Raw genomic sequence first — 13,569 nt, forward strand, 5'->3', positions numbered from 1 at the left:
ATCAAATGGGAAAACTGGGATACCACGCACAGGTTTTTTTGCTGTCCTGCTTCGAAATACAAAACCGCTTTAATCTTGTCTTCCGAAAGATTTTTCGCCATCGTTTTCATTTTAAGTTGAGATAGAATGGAAATATTGAGTACAGGATATTTACCCCTCTTTATTTCAGGTGCAGACTTAATGTTTTTGACCAGGCCAGGACAGAAAAAAAGCACAAAGGTTTGAAAAGAATCTGCTTTAATAGCTCTGTACACAGTGACACATCTTGGATTAAAACCATTTGAGGGGATTAGTCCGTAAGAGTGTCTCAAATTGTGCTAGAAGGTAAAATAGGATATTAATGGGTAGATTTACTTACTTAAGTACCTTGTTTTTTTCGAGAATTAGGAGCGAGGTAGGATCGTGTACAGTATTGGATAAATGCAGCAAGGTTTCATTGCCTACTCAGGTCATGGCTTCATTTCTTGATGGAAATTACTACGTTGACTTCATCCTCTGGCTTGAGGCTATGCCACTGCGCTATTGGCCTCCGTGGGTTAGCCAGCATATCTGACCAATGGCATTGCTCGGTCCCACTGCTGTTCCCACCCAGCAGCACCTTTCCGATGGCATCATTTTTCCCAATCTTATCATAGTCCAACACAGTCACCGCTATCTGCACCTTCTATGAATCAAAATGAAAACACACAAAGAAAATAAATGCATTTGTGAAGAACTCTGTGTGTGTGTGTGTATACAGATTAAGTTATGTACCTCTATCTGTTCACAGGGCACTTCAAAGCTGAAAGACTCGTTGTAATAAGGGTTCAAAGTGTTCTTCTTTATCGATGTTTTCTTTTTCTTGAGTCTCTTCCCATTCTGCATTAAGTGGATCTTCACATAAGGGTCTGTAAGAGAGGAGAGAGGAGCATCCTGGCACTGGTGCAGTAACTCCATCAGTGAAACACAACATCTATTGTAGCGGCGCTTCATGCTTTCCCCAAACAGAAACTGCTTGAAGGTGATCACACCACTTAGACAGCAGTTGCAAGGATGTAACGCTTCGCTGCAGTTGAAGTGGGCTGTTTAAGGTGAACCTTAGTCATGTTACATTCCTGATTGAACAAAGAGTTTAGTTATTTTTAAAATGTTATCATTGCGCTAAAGTCTATATATAATTTAAAAATGCAGCATTTTAATGGAATATTGATCTTAAATTTAAATCTAATGCGACTCTAACTTAATTGTTGCTTGTGTGTCTCACCTGATAATCCACCCACATCCATTTTCTTCAGGTTTTTGGCCTCCAAAATGACCAGCGTCAGTTTCCCTGCGGTTGGCACATATCTCAATGACAAGCAGATGTCTCCGAGCTTCTCACTCTATTAAAAAGAAAAATAAGCACGTTGTGGCCTGAAGTTTAAACATCTCACAAGGTTACAAGTCTACCTCAGAAGTGTTTTAGAAGATCTCAAAGGGAGCATTTGTTTTATTCTATTTTATTCTTGGGTTTTTTTAATACCCCGCCCAAGGCCAACTTCTCCGCTCCTCTCACAGTGTGCTCCCCACCTCCTCCTTCTCGGCCTTCAGCAGGTCCCTCCACTCCTGCAGAGACTGGCTGAAGTCCACGCTGCTCATGGGGATCTTCACAACTCCGATGGCGTCGTGCTTTGAGAAACGGTCAAAGTCGTAGGTAGTCATGACCAGCGTCTTCCCACCCAGCTCGGTGTACGGCACCTGGAGAACACACGTCAAAAACAAGCATTTGAATTACGAGAACAGATCGTGAATTCCCAGTCAGGATCAAAGGAATTATATATTTTCATTTTCTTGAAGACATCATTTACCTTGAACGTGAACGTTTCATTGAAATTAGGTTCGAGGGTCTTCCTGTGGACTTTTGTTTCAAACTTTTTCTTTTTGTCTGGGTGCAGGTAGAGTTTCACGTAAGGATCAGAACTCCCTCCCACATCCATAGCAGGAAGTTCAGCTGCCTGTAAAATCCCTACTAGCAGCTAAACAAAACAGCAGAGGAAAGTAAAGACAACAGATTCAAATGTGACTAACTGACAGAAAATATTAACATGTGAGGCAGCACCTCACCGTGTTTTGTGTAAAGTTATAATCTAATGTGAAATGCAGCCTGCCCAGCTTTTCATCCTTCCGCGCCTCATCCGACAACTCTGCTTCTTTGAAAACTTTTTCTTTTGGTGGCTGCACACAAACGGACACAAACACATCATGAGCAGGGGAAATCTACAGCTTCACAAGTAATCAGTGAGGACCTTCTGCCCCCATGTGGGTCAGCTTTTTGTCTTTTGTTCCAAGAGTGTATTATACAGCATAGTAAGAGCCAATTAAATAACGATTAAGTTACCATATAGCCCTAATTTATTGTAAAGGGATGAGCTGAAGACAGTACAACAACAAAGCAGCTCATCTCAGACCTCAGCCTTTATTAGGACGCAAGCAATGTATAAAACGTCCATTAATTTTAATACCCACTGACAGATTATTATTCATGGGTGACCCCAATGCCACAGCTCACACACAGCAAGGACAATGCATCTGCAGGGAGGGAGTGCGTGTCCTTGTGTCCTGCGTACGTACCTTTTTGTAACCTTCATTCATTTCAGTGTCGGATTCTCCTTTATTCTTCTTGTTTCCCTCTTTCTTGTCCTTTTCTTTGTCCTTTTTTTTTAAACCTTTCTTCCACACACACACAGCGCATGACATCACCAAGCAGATGCTGACGATGCAGAGGGCAGCAGCAGCCCATGACGGCACTGTTAATCCACATGAAGCACACAAATGTGATTACTACTAATTAATATGCATCCACTTTTAGTCAAAGGCTTTGAAAATAGTTTTCAAAATATTAGCTTTACATTTCACTTCCTTCACATTCTGGATATGTATGTGTATTTTATGTATTTGTATAGATGTAGTTTCTAAAGGCTTCAAAGTTAGAGTACCGGTAATTTTTTTACTGATTGTATTCCCGACCAAGGAATGAATTATGTGTTGAACTCACTGTGGATGTTCTTCACTTCACTCATGAACCTTTTAGCATCGTGGCCCCCAGATTGCTGTTCTTCTGTGATGGTCGTTGGCTCTGGTTGGGTCGTGTTAGCAGAGGCTTGGCGTCTCCCAGTCATTATATTAGAGGTAACTGCAAATCTGCAATAAAATTGCATATTAAGTTGAGCAGTACATGGAGCATTACACCTACAAATAACAGAAATACATGAATGTGCAAATGCCCTCTAAATGTGAGGAGCCATTCAAAGAAAAACGGCAGAAACACATGAGAAAAGTTTCCTTGGATCATATTGATGAGTTCTTATTATCTGGCAATAATTTGTTCCGACGCCGTATGAACATCGGGGTCAAATGACGTCTCCTGTTTCTGCTGGCCTGGCACTAACACTTTGACACAGGATATGCAAGCCGTTATTTATCCGCCAAACCTGCTGACGTTGAGGGGGGTAAAGGATGGAGAGGGGAAGGGTAGAAGTGAAGAAGTGTTACGTGGAGACCGCTGCTGCTTCACACTGAGCTACTCGAGGTGAGAATCAAGTACCAAGGTCATGTTCAGTGTAGGTTAACAATGTAGAGAGGAAAAAAAACTGATTAGCAGGAGAGCACAGAAATGATTTGATTCATTATTTACTATCTGACAGACATTACAATTATTCACATGTGGGGTTGAGTCAGAAGATGTCACACTTAAGCAACATTAGCATCAGCTTAGTATGAGTGTAACTAAAATTCCCATTTTTTTTGCCTGAGAGGTGATAAGGAATGACGGCTACCTCAAATTCATTTATTCTATTAATGAAGCTGAAAGTCTTATAAATTCGTAGCAGTATACAACATATAATGTGCAGTGGTATGACAACAAGAAGGAAATGCTCAAATAAAAAACAAATAAAAAAGCACCCTGTCCGCAACAGAATGACCTGCTTGATCAATATTAAATCTCTCTTAAGCATCCATGGGTTAATTCAGAGTTACCAATCTCTTTAGAAAGCAGTAAGTCAACGTGCTTTTTACTGATGACATAAAACGGGGGAAATTGTTTTCAGAGACATACCTGTGTACCTGTCACCCAAGCAGTGATGTCCGGACTCACGGGTCGTAGTCCAACAAAAAAAGGAGGAGGAAGAGAAAAAAGATGTCGCGGCAGAGGAAAATGGTGCGATAATAGAAGTGTGTGTCTCACCAGTTCTTAGACAGTGGCAATATTGCAGGTGTGTGAACGCATCATCACAAGAGAGAAAGTGAGAAGGAGGGTTATGAGATAGGTGGCGTTACAGCCCGGTCCACTTGTGATGCTCTCCACTGTATGTGTGTAGGTGTGTGTGTGTGTGTGTGTGTGTGTGTGCGTGTGTGTGTTATACGGTTGATCAAATGTGTTATTTTCTGTCCGTTCAGACCTCATGGGAGAACTGGTTTCTGATGCCTCACCTTTCGTGACCTCTGTCTCGTTCCTACAGGTCACCCTCGCTGTGCCACAGATTAATTTACATTCACAGGACACGGCTCCGTTGACGTGCATCAATGCATCTGGCAGCAACAGCATGCCTGTTTCATGTAGACGTCGTTGCCTGATTTAGAAACTTAGGATGTGGTTTCTGCGACAACATGAAGATCAAGTTCTGGCTCCGCCCAGTTCACCTTGAGGGGCCAGAGATGCACAGAGATACAGTAGGGAAGGAGGAATGAGACAGGAAAGCAAGGTGGCAGGCGGATGGACATAACCGCCGCCTGTGACAAAAGGAATGCTCATTTTTATGCTTTTGACAAATAATAATAATAATAATAATAATGCTTGATTTTATATAGCGCTTTTCTAGGCACCCAAAGACGCTTCACATTGCAGAATTATTCCTGCTATAGCCTTCTGTGGGAGTCAGTCCATCAGTTTTTCTTTGGGTTGCGGAAGAGGAAACCTTCGCCTCCGCGCGCTAGGTGGCAGGCGTCAGCTCAGAGCTGAATTTACATGTAAACACAAAACCATAGAAGAAGATGCATCAGCTCAGAGCTGGATTTACATGTAAACACAAAACCATAGAAGAAGATGCATCAACGCAGAGCTGAATTAACATGTAAACACAAAACCATAGAAGAAGATGCATCAACGCAGAGCTGAATTAACATGTAAACACAAAACCATAGAAGAAGATGCATCAACGCAGCGCTGAATTTACATGTAAACACAAAACCATAGAAGAAGATGCGTCAACGCAGAGCTGAATTAACATGTAAACACAAAACCATAGAAGAAGACGCAGAGACGTCCGACCGACAGTATACTGACAGTGAGTCTGTTTTTTTGTGTTCTAGAAATGTGTTGAAGGTATTTCGTTAGTTTTTTAATACTAGAAACGCACGGGAGCTACTGAAGAGTTGGTTCAGCTCATTTCTAGCTAACGTGTAGCATCGTGGATGTACAGTAGTCACTGAGTTGCTAAAGTTTCATCTAAAAGCTGGTGATTCGATCATAAATATGACACGATGATTGATACAGGACGCACCAAAGCACAAATATATTTCAACTCGTTGTCAAACTCCTAAAAACATTTTCAAATCTGTGAAATTTGTAACAAAACAGTCAGTTCTGACGATAAAACGTCCGGTTCTCCTATTCCATGTTTATTAAAGTTATTCCGATTATGAATTGGACACAGGGATGTTGCCAGGCGACCATCTTCGCTTGAAAGATGTTCTGCAGACTGTGTCTGTGTTGGAATCGGTCGTCCGCCGCTGTTTCGGCCCTGAAGGAGGACAGGTGCTGTTCACCCGAGACACGGGACAGGCCATGCTGAGCCGCAGTGGGACACGGATTCTCACGGCCCTCCGACTGGAGCATCCCGTGGCCAGGTAACGCACGCACACACACGCACACACACACACACACACACACACCTGTTTCTCTCTTGTTTTTCATTTCAGGATGGCGGTCGAGTGTGTCTTGAGACACAGCACTTTAACCGGTGATGGATCCAAGACGTTCGTCCTGCTGCTGGCGTCCTTGCTACGGATCATTCATTCAAAGGCCTGCATGGAGCCCGATGCGTCTCAGTCGGATGCCGCCACGGCCAGCCGCTTGGCTCGTGAATTGCTCGCCTTCGGAACGGAGGAGCTGGGTGACGTCATTTCTGTGGGAGTGGTCCCGTATGGAGATTGCCTCTCATTGGAAGAACCCTCACAATTAGCAGCTCACAGAAACAACCTCTGTGTGCCGAAGCTGTTGGCATCCTTCTATCGGTCGCGCCTGGGTCACGCCCACTGCGGCTTTATGAGCGACCTCACCTATGATCTGCTCACTCGCTGGAATTGTAAAAACGGTCAGCCTACATTATCTTTTCGATTTGTCAACGACAACTTCCCCGCATTGCATTCGACTGTGGCAGGTTTCCCGATTAGTTGTTCACGTTTAATTGAGGGCCAGGTAATTCACAGGGACTTTGCCGCGTCCTGCCCGCCCGCTGACCATCAGCCGGCTAAAGCTGTCGTTTTCACCGGGCACCTGCAGCCAAAGCTGCTCCGTGCAGGAGAAGTGCTGGAGCTGGGAGGTGGAACGCAAGAGAAGGAGAAGACAAGTATTGTGCAGCTTCAGACCTGGTCAGAGCGGTGTCTCGACTGTGTCGTCGCTAACCTGCAGCGCTTGGGTGTCTCTGTGCTCCTGTCTGCAGTCAAACAGTCGGCCGCTGTTCTCGCTTTAGCTGCACAAGCGGGCATGTTCATTGTGGAGTGCGTCAGTGAAGACGAGCTGTTTCTCTTTGCCCAGCTAAGCGGCGCCAGGCCTGTGTCAGACTGCTGGGCGCTTGAAGCCGGGGATGTTGCTACGCTGGCGTTTTGCCGACCGATAGTACTGGGAGCTCATAGGTAGGTCTCTTTTCTCTTTTCTCTTTTCTCCTGCATATATTGTGTTTCTCCAAAATCATGCAGACTTAACTGGATTGCGCATCCTGTACTCCGTATTTAGTTTTTTGTTCTCCAACTGGTTTTTATTTATGGCGGTGAAAATCGAGCGCTCTTCTCTCGCACAGGTATGTCCATGTGGGTTTCCGTGATTCAGAGGAAAGGGCCAGCATCAAACCCTGTAGTCTGGTTATTTGTGGTCTCGGGGAAGGGCAGACTGATCAGTCTGCCGGCGCTTTCCAAGATGCCGTCCGTATGCTACTTGCAGCATGGGAGCCCATTGATTCTCCAGTTATAACGTCAGTCAGAAGGGCATCTTTACATACAGACCGTCCGACCCACGAGGCGCCTGTGTTGGAGTCGGGCCGTGTTATCCCTGCTGGCGGGACATTTGAGTTTCTCCTAAATCACGCCCTTCTACGGCGTGGTCGCCACTGTTCAGCTCCTGCTCACGCTAATATGGGTAACCCTGCTGTCTCCCAACTCCTAGCTAACGCTGTCCTCAGCGTGCCCCGACAGGTCTATTCACAGAGACCGCAACGTTTCCTGTGGGCTCAAACTGGACTTGTGACTTTCATTCAAAACCGTTCCCACCCCGTCAGCCTCGTGCACAAAGGAGATGACGGCACCATCCTCGTGCAGGGGCAGGGCGACGGTGAGGGCCCCCTCCGAGAGGGCAAACGAGGCACGCGTTGCTACAGAGAGACTCGCGTGTCATCAAAAGACTTTATGTTGAATTCGGGTCTTGAATCTGTCTCCTGTAAATACCAGCTGCTTCTTGCTGTGCTCCAGTGCGCCTCATGCCTTCTCCAGGTGGACGCCGTGCTGCACACACACACTCCGCTACACACACAGTCACGCAGACCTGCAGCCATTTCCTGGGAGGCCTCGGAGGATGAGGTTGAGGACTGAGATTGTATTGTGTCCGTTAACATATGTTGTATGTGTACTTATTCAAGTAGCTGGCAAATGTTGCGGGAAGGGATTTACACGATCATGAAGACTGTTGTTGTTATTATTTTTGTATCATTGCAATACTTTTGTGCGATATAGTAAGTCACGTTTCATTGCAGTGCTGCTGAATGAAGCAGCTTGTCGGGATATAAAATGCATTAAGAGTAAAATAAAAAAAATAAAAACATGATGCAAATCTCTGGTAGCAGTAATCTGTTCAGGACAGAATGTCCAGTCGTTATCAAATGATTGTGTCTCCATATCCTGTCTGTTAATGGGGAAGGTGGTAGATTGATAGTGCAAATGTTGATATTGGGCTCTTTCCTATTCCCTCCTCATCATGGCTCCTATTTTTTCAGCACTTTTCCTCCTTATCTCATTTTTTTCCTGCCCTCTTCAGTACATGGTGTTCCATAAAAGTCACAGACGCCGAAAACAAAGAGACGGCGTGCAACAAAAATGCACGCCCCTTTTAATAATCAGCGTTATCTCTGTGCTGGGGTTGGGTGTCTGAGAGGGCAACACCCTGCTGTCAACGAGTAAATCAATGTGTACTTCCTTGTGCTGTTACCAGAAGAAACTACATACTCGCTGCTTTTAAGAGGGAATCATTAGAAATTACTTGGAATCACTCTAACGCTTACTGTAAATGTGCACTATTTAAAGTAATGTTTCTTATTGCTCTTTAATTCCAATGGAATGACTTGGAACCATTAGCCATTCGATTCTATTGAATAAACTAAGGGCAATTGGTTCTGATAGCACATCAGTAAACTGGATGAAATCGTACCTTGAGGGACGAGAACAAATGGTGGACATAAACGGAACCTTGTCCTCGTCCCTCCCGGTGAGCTTGCATCTGTGGTGTAAAATTATTTTTATTTTTCTGTTGAGTAATTTATATTGGTTTTATTTGTATTTGTATTGTTAAATGTCGATGGTTTATGTACCAAGGACTTTCAATGGAAACAAGAGCACAAGGGCTTTTTTGAAATGCTCCTCTTAGACAGGCTGTCTGACTGTACTTGTACTGTAATACATGCTACTGTGCGACTGTACTTGTACTCTAACATTCTATCTAATAAATATATTCATCATCAAACAAAACAATTCTTGTGTATTAGACAAAAACGACATGAGTCACATGTCAGGGTAGAAAACAGGATATTAATGTCTTTTTTCTATGTGAGAATAGATCCTGGTTGTTTGCAGTCTCATCAAGGCACCCCGTACCCTTCTGAACCTTATATTCCTCCATAACCTGCACAGTTAAAACTAACACACCAAGCCGAGTCAGTGTGGTTTCGTGTCCTTTTTAATCGTGAAGGTTTTGCCTTGGAGTTGATTATCTTCCCTCAGATGTACAGCTCATTTCACGCGTCCCATGTGTTCTAGAGCCCTAAGGAATTTACTCCGCTTTATTTATTGAATTCAAACTTTATCTCTGAATAATATACCGTATGTAAAATGAAAAGAACATTATAAATCATCCAAACCACCCTAAAACCACATTGAGTATAATATAAATCTTTTACAAAAAAAACACGTTTACAAAATGTGACACATTAAAGGCATTCTCAGGAAAGACACATTGGGAAGCATCAAATTAAATGTCACAATAAAGGGTCAGAAATGCTATGCTAACACTGTACCAAGCAACAACAACACAGCTTACAGCTTGGCATTCAGTTGGCCTCTAGTCACCACGGCTTTATGGAATTTCATTGGCTAGTGCTGTATTGCGCTGAAGTGGTGGCGGTGGTAGACTTCTGTGACTTTTGTCCACGACTCTCCTCGCTGCTGAGAAATGTGATTGCTATACATTAATATGAGCTTTTGATTCGATAATATTAGCTCTTCACGTACACTAGTATCAGTCAAGTGACCACAAAATGACACGTTTCTCGTCTTCATCGCCACTGAAGCGGAGATGACACCCATTCTATAGTTGGGTAAAACATCCACTTTGCACCTAGATGATCCAGGGAGGTAGGCCAGTGTCGGCGGCACAATTATAACGAATGCATATTTAAGTGATCAGAAATATCCGCACCCAGCCTGGCTCAGGTTATCACCTTTAAAGAAGCAGTGTTTCTATTGGCAGTGGAGAGTCATGTGACTAGGAATGACATCATGCAACATTAATACGCTCGTGGTGCGATGGCGGGTGTCACACCACCTCCCGGGACTTCCTGATGGCGCAGCAAAGGAGCATGCTAAAGATCATCCCAAACACCTACAACAAAGAGAGCGCTGAGCATTACACGGGGTTCCGATTACACAGGGTCCGATGATTCAAGGGTAAAGCCCCTCACCATAACAACGCCGATGGTTATGCCCACTCCCCCAATGATGTGCAGCTTGGAGTCAAACACCTCCTCGATGGCATCTGGGCAGCTCTGCAAGAGATAAGTGCAATAAGTGGCATGATGATAGACTGCCTGAGATCATGCAGGCTTCAACCGTTGTTGCTATAGTAACACTGTAAGGAGGATCATGAAATTATTCCCAGAAGGGAAGTCGTGGCACTGTTATATATTTATCATACAGGAAATGGTTTCTCACAGGGCTGAAGCTCTGCTGATGTTAGATCTTTTGAACGCGGCTTCATCCTGAAATGTTTTTTTGTTTTTTTCTCTGTCTCTTAGCCAGGTTATATTTGCAACCAAACTGCACACATTCAGACTCGTACCTTAGTAATGAGCTTCTCGAGGGGCTCCCCACGGGGACATGTGTCTTTAGCAGCCTCTAGCACCGTACCAGTCGGCCCACAGCAGTTAAGCTGTAAAACACATGTTTAGAGAATAAGAGCACTCGCAGAAAAATGAGAAATAACTTCCTGGAAAACGTCAGCATTTCGGTTTTAGTTTGCATAAAGAAAATATATGAAATATAATACATATACATTGAAATACATGCAACATTAAGCTTTAGAAGTGTGCTTCGTGTGTCATTTTCAATTTTACTTTTAGGTACTTCGGCAAAGATAAGCTAATTGCCTCCTAAACACTTAAACCATAAACATGATGATGATTCTGAACTTTTTCATTTACTTCTAATTAAAACTTCTAAGGTTGTTATGCTAAATGCACAACTTGTAGTTGTCACAAACAAATCAATAATATTATGATTTAGAGTTTGGAAAGTCTCGTCAGACAAAAACAGCTTCCCATGGGACTACTTTTCCTTTGCTTGTGCCAAAGTTGTTTCGAGCGGCGAGTCGTTCTCAATTAGTGTGAAGTAGAAACGGCGCCGACGCGACTCACCCCGGTTTGGATCACCCGCAGCGTCTCTTTGAGGCGTTCATCTCCTGTCCTCTTGAAGTTATTGTAGGTCTGCACGTAGAACGTTGTGATGTCGTTCACCACCTGAAATATTTTATGTAAATCAATTAAACGGATAAAAGTAACATCTCTTTACACTACCTTAAACCTTAACGCGATATTGAATGATGTTCTTTAGCAAAATTATGTGTCTGTTTTGCTTTGTTTTCTTTTGTCGCTGCATTTGGGATTGTTTTTGCATTTTTGTCTCAAAGTTCTTTTTCATCTGATGATTCACCTTGTGTGACCTCTGTGCTACTTGCATTGGGTCTTTGGAAAGAGCTTTTAACTATAGTTAAGCATTTATTTAAACATTACCTGGGTTTGGTTGGAAAATCCCCAGATGCCAGCTGCTACCTCAACGGCAAATATGACGAGGAGGAAGAAGAAAAACTGCACAAAAGAAAGACAAAATTAAAATCAGCTGATGGTGTGACTGTGTCTCCCCACGCATGCGTCTGTGTGTGTGCGTGCACAAGTAAGGTCATTCGAGTGTAGCTAAACCTAATTTAAATCAGCTCCGCCTCCCGAGAGATTTAGTACAAGAAGATTAGGGCCAGACTTTGTAGAGGGAGGGGAGAGGCAGCATGGACTATAGAGGATCCTTTCCCGGCCTTGGTACCATTCCGTACACGCTGATAAACACAGACAAGCCTGTGTTTCTTAGTGAAGGTCAGCAGGACAACAAGTCCAATTGTTGCTGAATGAAATCGCTCCAAAAAACGTAAAACACAGAGGGTGAGAAAGAAACTTTTGGTTAACATTTAAGTAGATTTTATGTTAATTAAATCAAAAAAGTTAATAGAATAAGAAGGGAACGTTACGTTATGACTTAAAAAGAAGTACAAACCAGACCCAGCATACAGGGGGACTCCTGGATAGCCCCGCAGCATCCCAGAAAGCCCACCACCATCATCAGTGCTCCAGCTCCGATCAGGATATACACGCCTACACACAGGCAAATACTCACTGAGCGGTAGCAGCGCTCCCAAGATCAAAGGTCTGTTTAGACTCAAATGATGATGGATAACATTCCCGTTCGTCGATTGAAAGCATCTTACCTGTGTAAAACACATATGGCGAGTCTGATCCTTCAAACAAGCCTTTGGTCTTTGGGTCTAATCTCAGCCACAGGCCTACAGCGAAGACAGCAGTGCCTGCGAGCTGAAGCAAAAAACATGCAGCACCAAATTCATTATTATAGCACCCAATACGTGTTAAGCGTTTCCTTCCTTCTCATCTACGTGTTACAGTATTCGTTCTACTTTTTTCTTTGTTCCATGGTATGAACAAATGGAACCTCAGAGGTGAAAATCTGTAAATGAGGAAGGTGCTCCACTTCCTGCTCTCTCACTCTTTCTTTCACACACACACACACACACACACACACACACACACACACCATAACGCAATAAAAGTGAAGTTCACCTACCCAGAACATTAAGTTGAAGGCAAACATGAGATACTTCACGCACTTCATTCCTCCAGCGACAGCCATGTTGGCACAGTGTACTGCTGTGCCTTTAATGACTAGCCTCTATTCCCAGGAAGAAGTGAAACGTGCAGCGAACGTGTGAGTGGAAAGGGAAAGCACGTTAAACACCACGCCTTCCTTTGATCACCTGATCATTCCGTTAGGGAGTGGCGAGATCAGGTGAAAAACTGACCTCTATTGTCTACGCGATGCAAATTCCTGCCTGTGTTCCTTCCTCTGTTTTGTTCCATATCCATGCCAGCAGGTTTTTGTCCTTGCTGCTTGTGTGGGCAAACCGTTCCTGGTCTGGGAGGCGGCGGCTCAGAGGAGCTCTGTTGAGGCTTGTCGACAGAAAACATGTTTCTGTCTGGCAGCACTGCTCTGCTGCCTGAACTGTGCACAGAGATCCTGATTACTTCCCATTCCAACGTCCAGATGTTTATATTGCTCGGTGTTATGATCACCTGAGATGGGTTTAGTCAGTATTTGCATGTCTATATCACCGATCAGATTGCCTGTTATGTTCAGGCACTTCAGGCAGTTCTAGTCTGTTCTCTCTATTCTACAGACAAAACAACTGCCCCAAGGCAGGAAGCTCGGAGCAGAGCAGTATAAGCTGAACCGAAATGTGTTGTTCTCACACTCACACACTCACACACACACACACACACACAGTGGGAAGCTCGGTCTACCCTGTAATGGATACATGTGCTTTGTTCTATCTATAGCTGCGCAAATTATAAACCTTCATAAAAGGGCAAAACATCCATTGAACTCACGCACGCGCGAGCGCGCACGGGCGGGCTGCCTCCCTGACATGCGTGCAGCTTCCCGTGTCGTGCAGCGTAGAAGTTTTAATTATTATATCAGCCACATACCCGATCACGATCAATCGCGCACCCACACGCT

At 44.0% G+C, this 13,569-nt stretch overlaps 3 protein-coding genes across 3 annotated transcripts; 1 reads left to right on the plus strand and 2 right to left on the minus strand.

The window, feature by feature from the left end:
* Positions 1-457: 457 nt before the first annotated feature.
* On the minus strand, positions 458-3,137 carry syt1b (synaptotagmin Ib). The gene is made up of 8 exons (XM_068739903.1): positions 3,014-3,137; positions 2,590-2,765; positions 2,083-2,193; positions 1,827-1,994; positions 1,549-1,716; positions 1,244-1,361; positions 754-887; positions 458-664 (listed from the first exon to the last, which is right to left on the minus strand). The coding sequence occupies exons 1-8, from the start codon at positions 3,135-3,137 to the stop codon at positions 458-460; spliced, it is 1,206 nt and encodes a 401-aa protein (XP_068596004.1).
* A 2,537-nt stretch (positions 3,138-5,674) lies between these two features.
* bbs10 (Bardet-Biedl syndrome 10) lies at positions 5,675-8,900 on the plus strand. The gene is made up of 3 exons (XM_068739732.1): positions 5,675-5,865; positions 5,938-6,873; positions 7,038-8,900. The coding sequence occupies exons 1-3, from the start codon at positions 5,675-5,677 to the stop codon at positions 7,819-7,821; spliced, it is 1,911 nt and encodes a 636-aa protein (XP_068595833.1). The 3' UTR covers positions 7,822-8,900.
* A 220-nt stretch (positions 8,901-9,120) lies between these two features.
* On the minus strand, positions 9,121-12,721 carry cd9a (CD9 molecule a). The gene is made up of 8 exons (XM_068739147.1): positions 12,619-12,721; positions 12,248-12,350; positions 12,037-12,134; positions 11,505-11,579; positions 11,130-11,231; positions 10,556-10,645; positions 10,179-10,262; positions 9,121-10,099 (listed from the first exon to the last, which is right to left on the minus strand). The coding sequence occupies exons 1-8, from the start codon at positions 12,682-12,684 to the stop codon at positions 10,034-10,036; spliced, it is 684 nt and encodes a 227-aa protein (XP_068595248.1). The 5' UTR covers positions 12,685-12,721; the 3' UTR covers positions 9,121-10,033.
* Positions 12,722-13,569: the final 848 nt, after the last annotated feature.

The sequence above is a fragment of the Brachionichthys hirsutus genome, chromosome 5 (assembly GCF_040956055.1).
Source record: "Brachionichthys hirsutus isolate HB-005 chromosome 5, CSIRO-AGI_Bhir_v1, whole genome shotgun sequence".
Taxonomy (NCBI): Eukaryota; Metazoa; Chordata; class Actinopteri; order Lophiiformes; family Brachionichthyidae; genus Brachionichthys; species Brachionichthys hirsutus.

What these genes read in the sequence shown, in the direction of transcription:
- syt1b (XM_068739903.1), bottom strand. Translation starts at nt 3,137, where the DNA reads ATGACTGGGAGACGCCAAGCCTCTGCTAACACGACCCAACCAGAGCCA. An exon ending in ATGAAACGTTCACGTTCAAG is followed by an intron (nt 1,717 to 1,826) that starts GTAAATGATGTC and finishes TGTGTTCTCCAG; the next exon opens with GTGCCGTACACCGAGCTGGG. An exon ending in TGCCCTGTGAACAGATAGAG is followed by an intron (nt 665 to 753) that starts GTACATAACTTA and finishes TTTGATTCATAG; the next exon opens with AAGGTGCAGATAGCGGTGAC.
- bbs10 (XM_068739732.1), top strand. Translation starts at nt 5,675, where the DNA reads ATGTTGCCAGGCGACCATCTTCGCTTGAAAGATGTTCTGCAGACTGTG. An exon ending in CTGGAGCATCCCGTGGCCAG is followed by an intron (nt 5,866 to 5,937) that starts GTAACGCACGCA and finishes TTTTCATTTCAG; the next exon opens with GATGGCGGTCGAGTGTGTCT. An exon ending in ATAGTACTGGGAGCTCATAG is followed by an intron (nt 6,874 to 7,037) that starts GTAGGTCTCTTT and finishes TCTCTCGCACAG; the next exon opens with GTATGTCCATGTGGGTTTCC.
- cd9a (XM_068739147.1), bottom strand. Translation starts at nt 12,684, where the DNA reads ATGGCTGTCGCTGGAGGAATGAAGTGCGTGAAGTATCTCATGTTTGCC. An exon ending in GCCATATGTGTTTTACACAG is followed by an intron (nt 12,135 to 12,247) that starts GTAAGATGCTTT and finishes GCCTGTGTGTAG; the next exon opens with GCGTGTATATCCTGATCGGA. An exon ending in CCCCCTGTATGCTGGGTCTG is followed by an intron (nt 11,580 to 12,036) that starts GTTTGTACTTCT and finishes TCTTTTGTGCAG; the next exon opens with TTTTTCTTCTTCCTCCTCGT.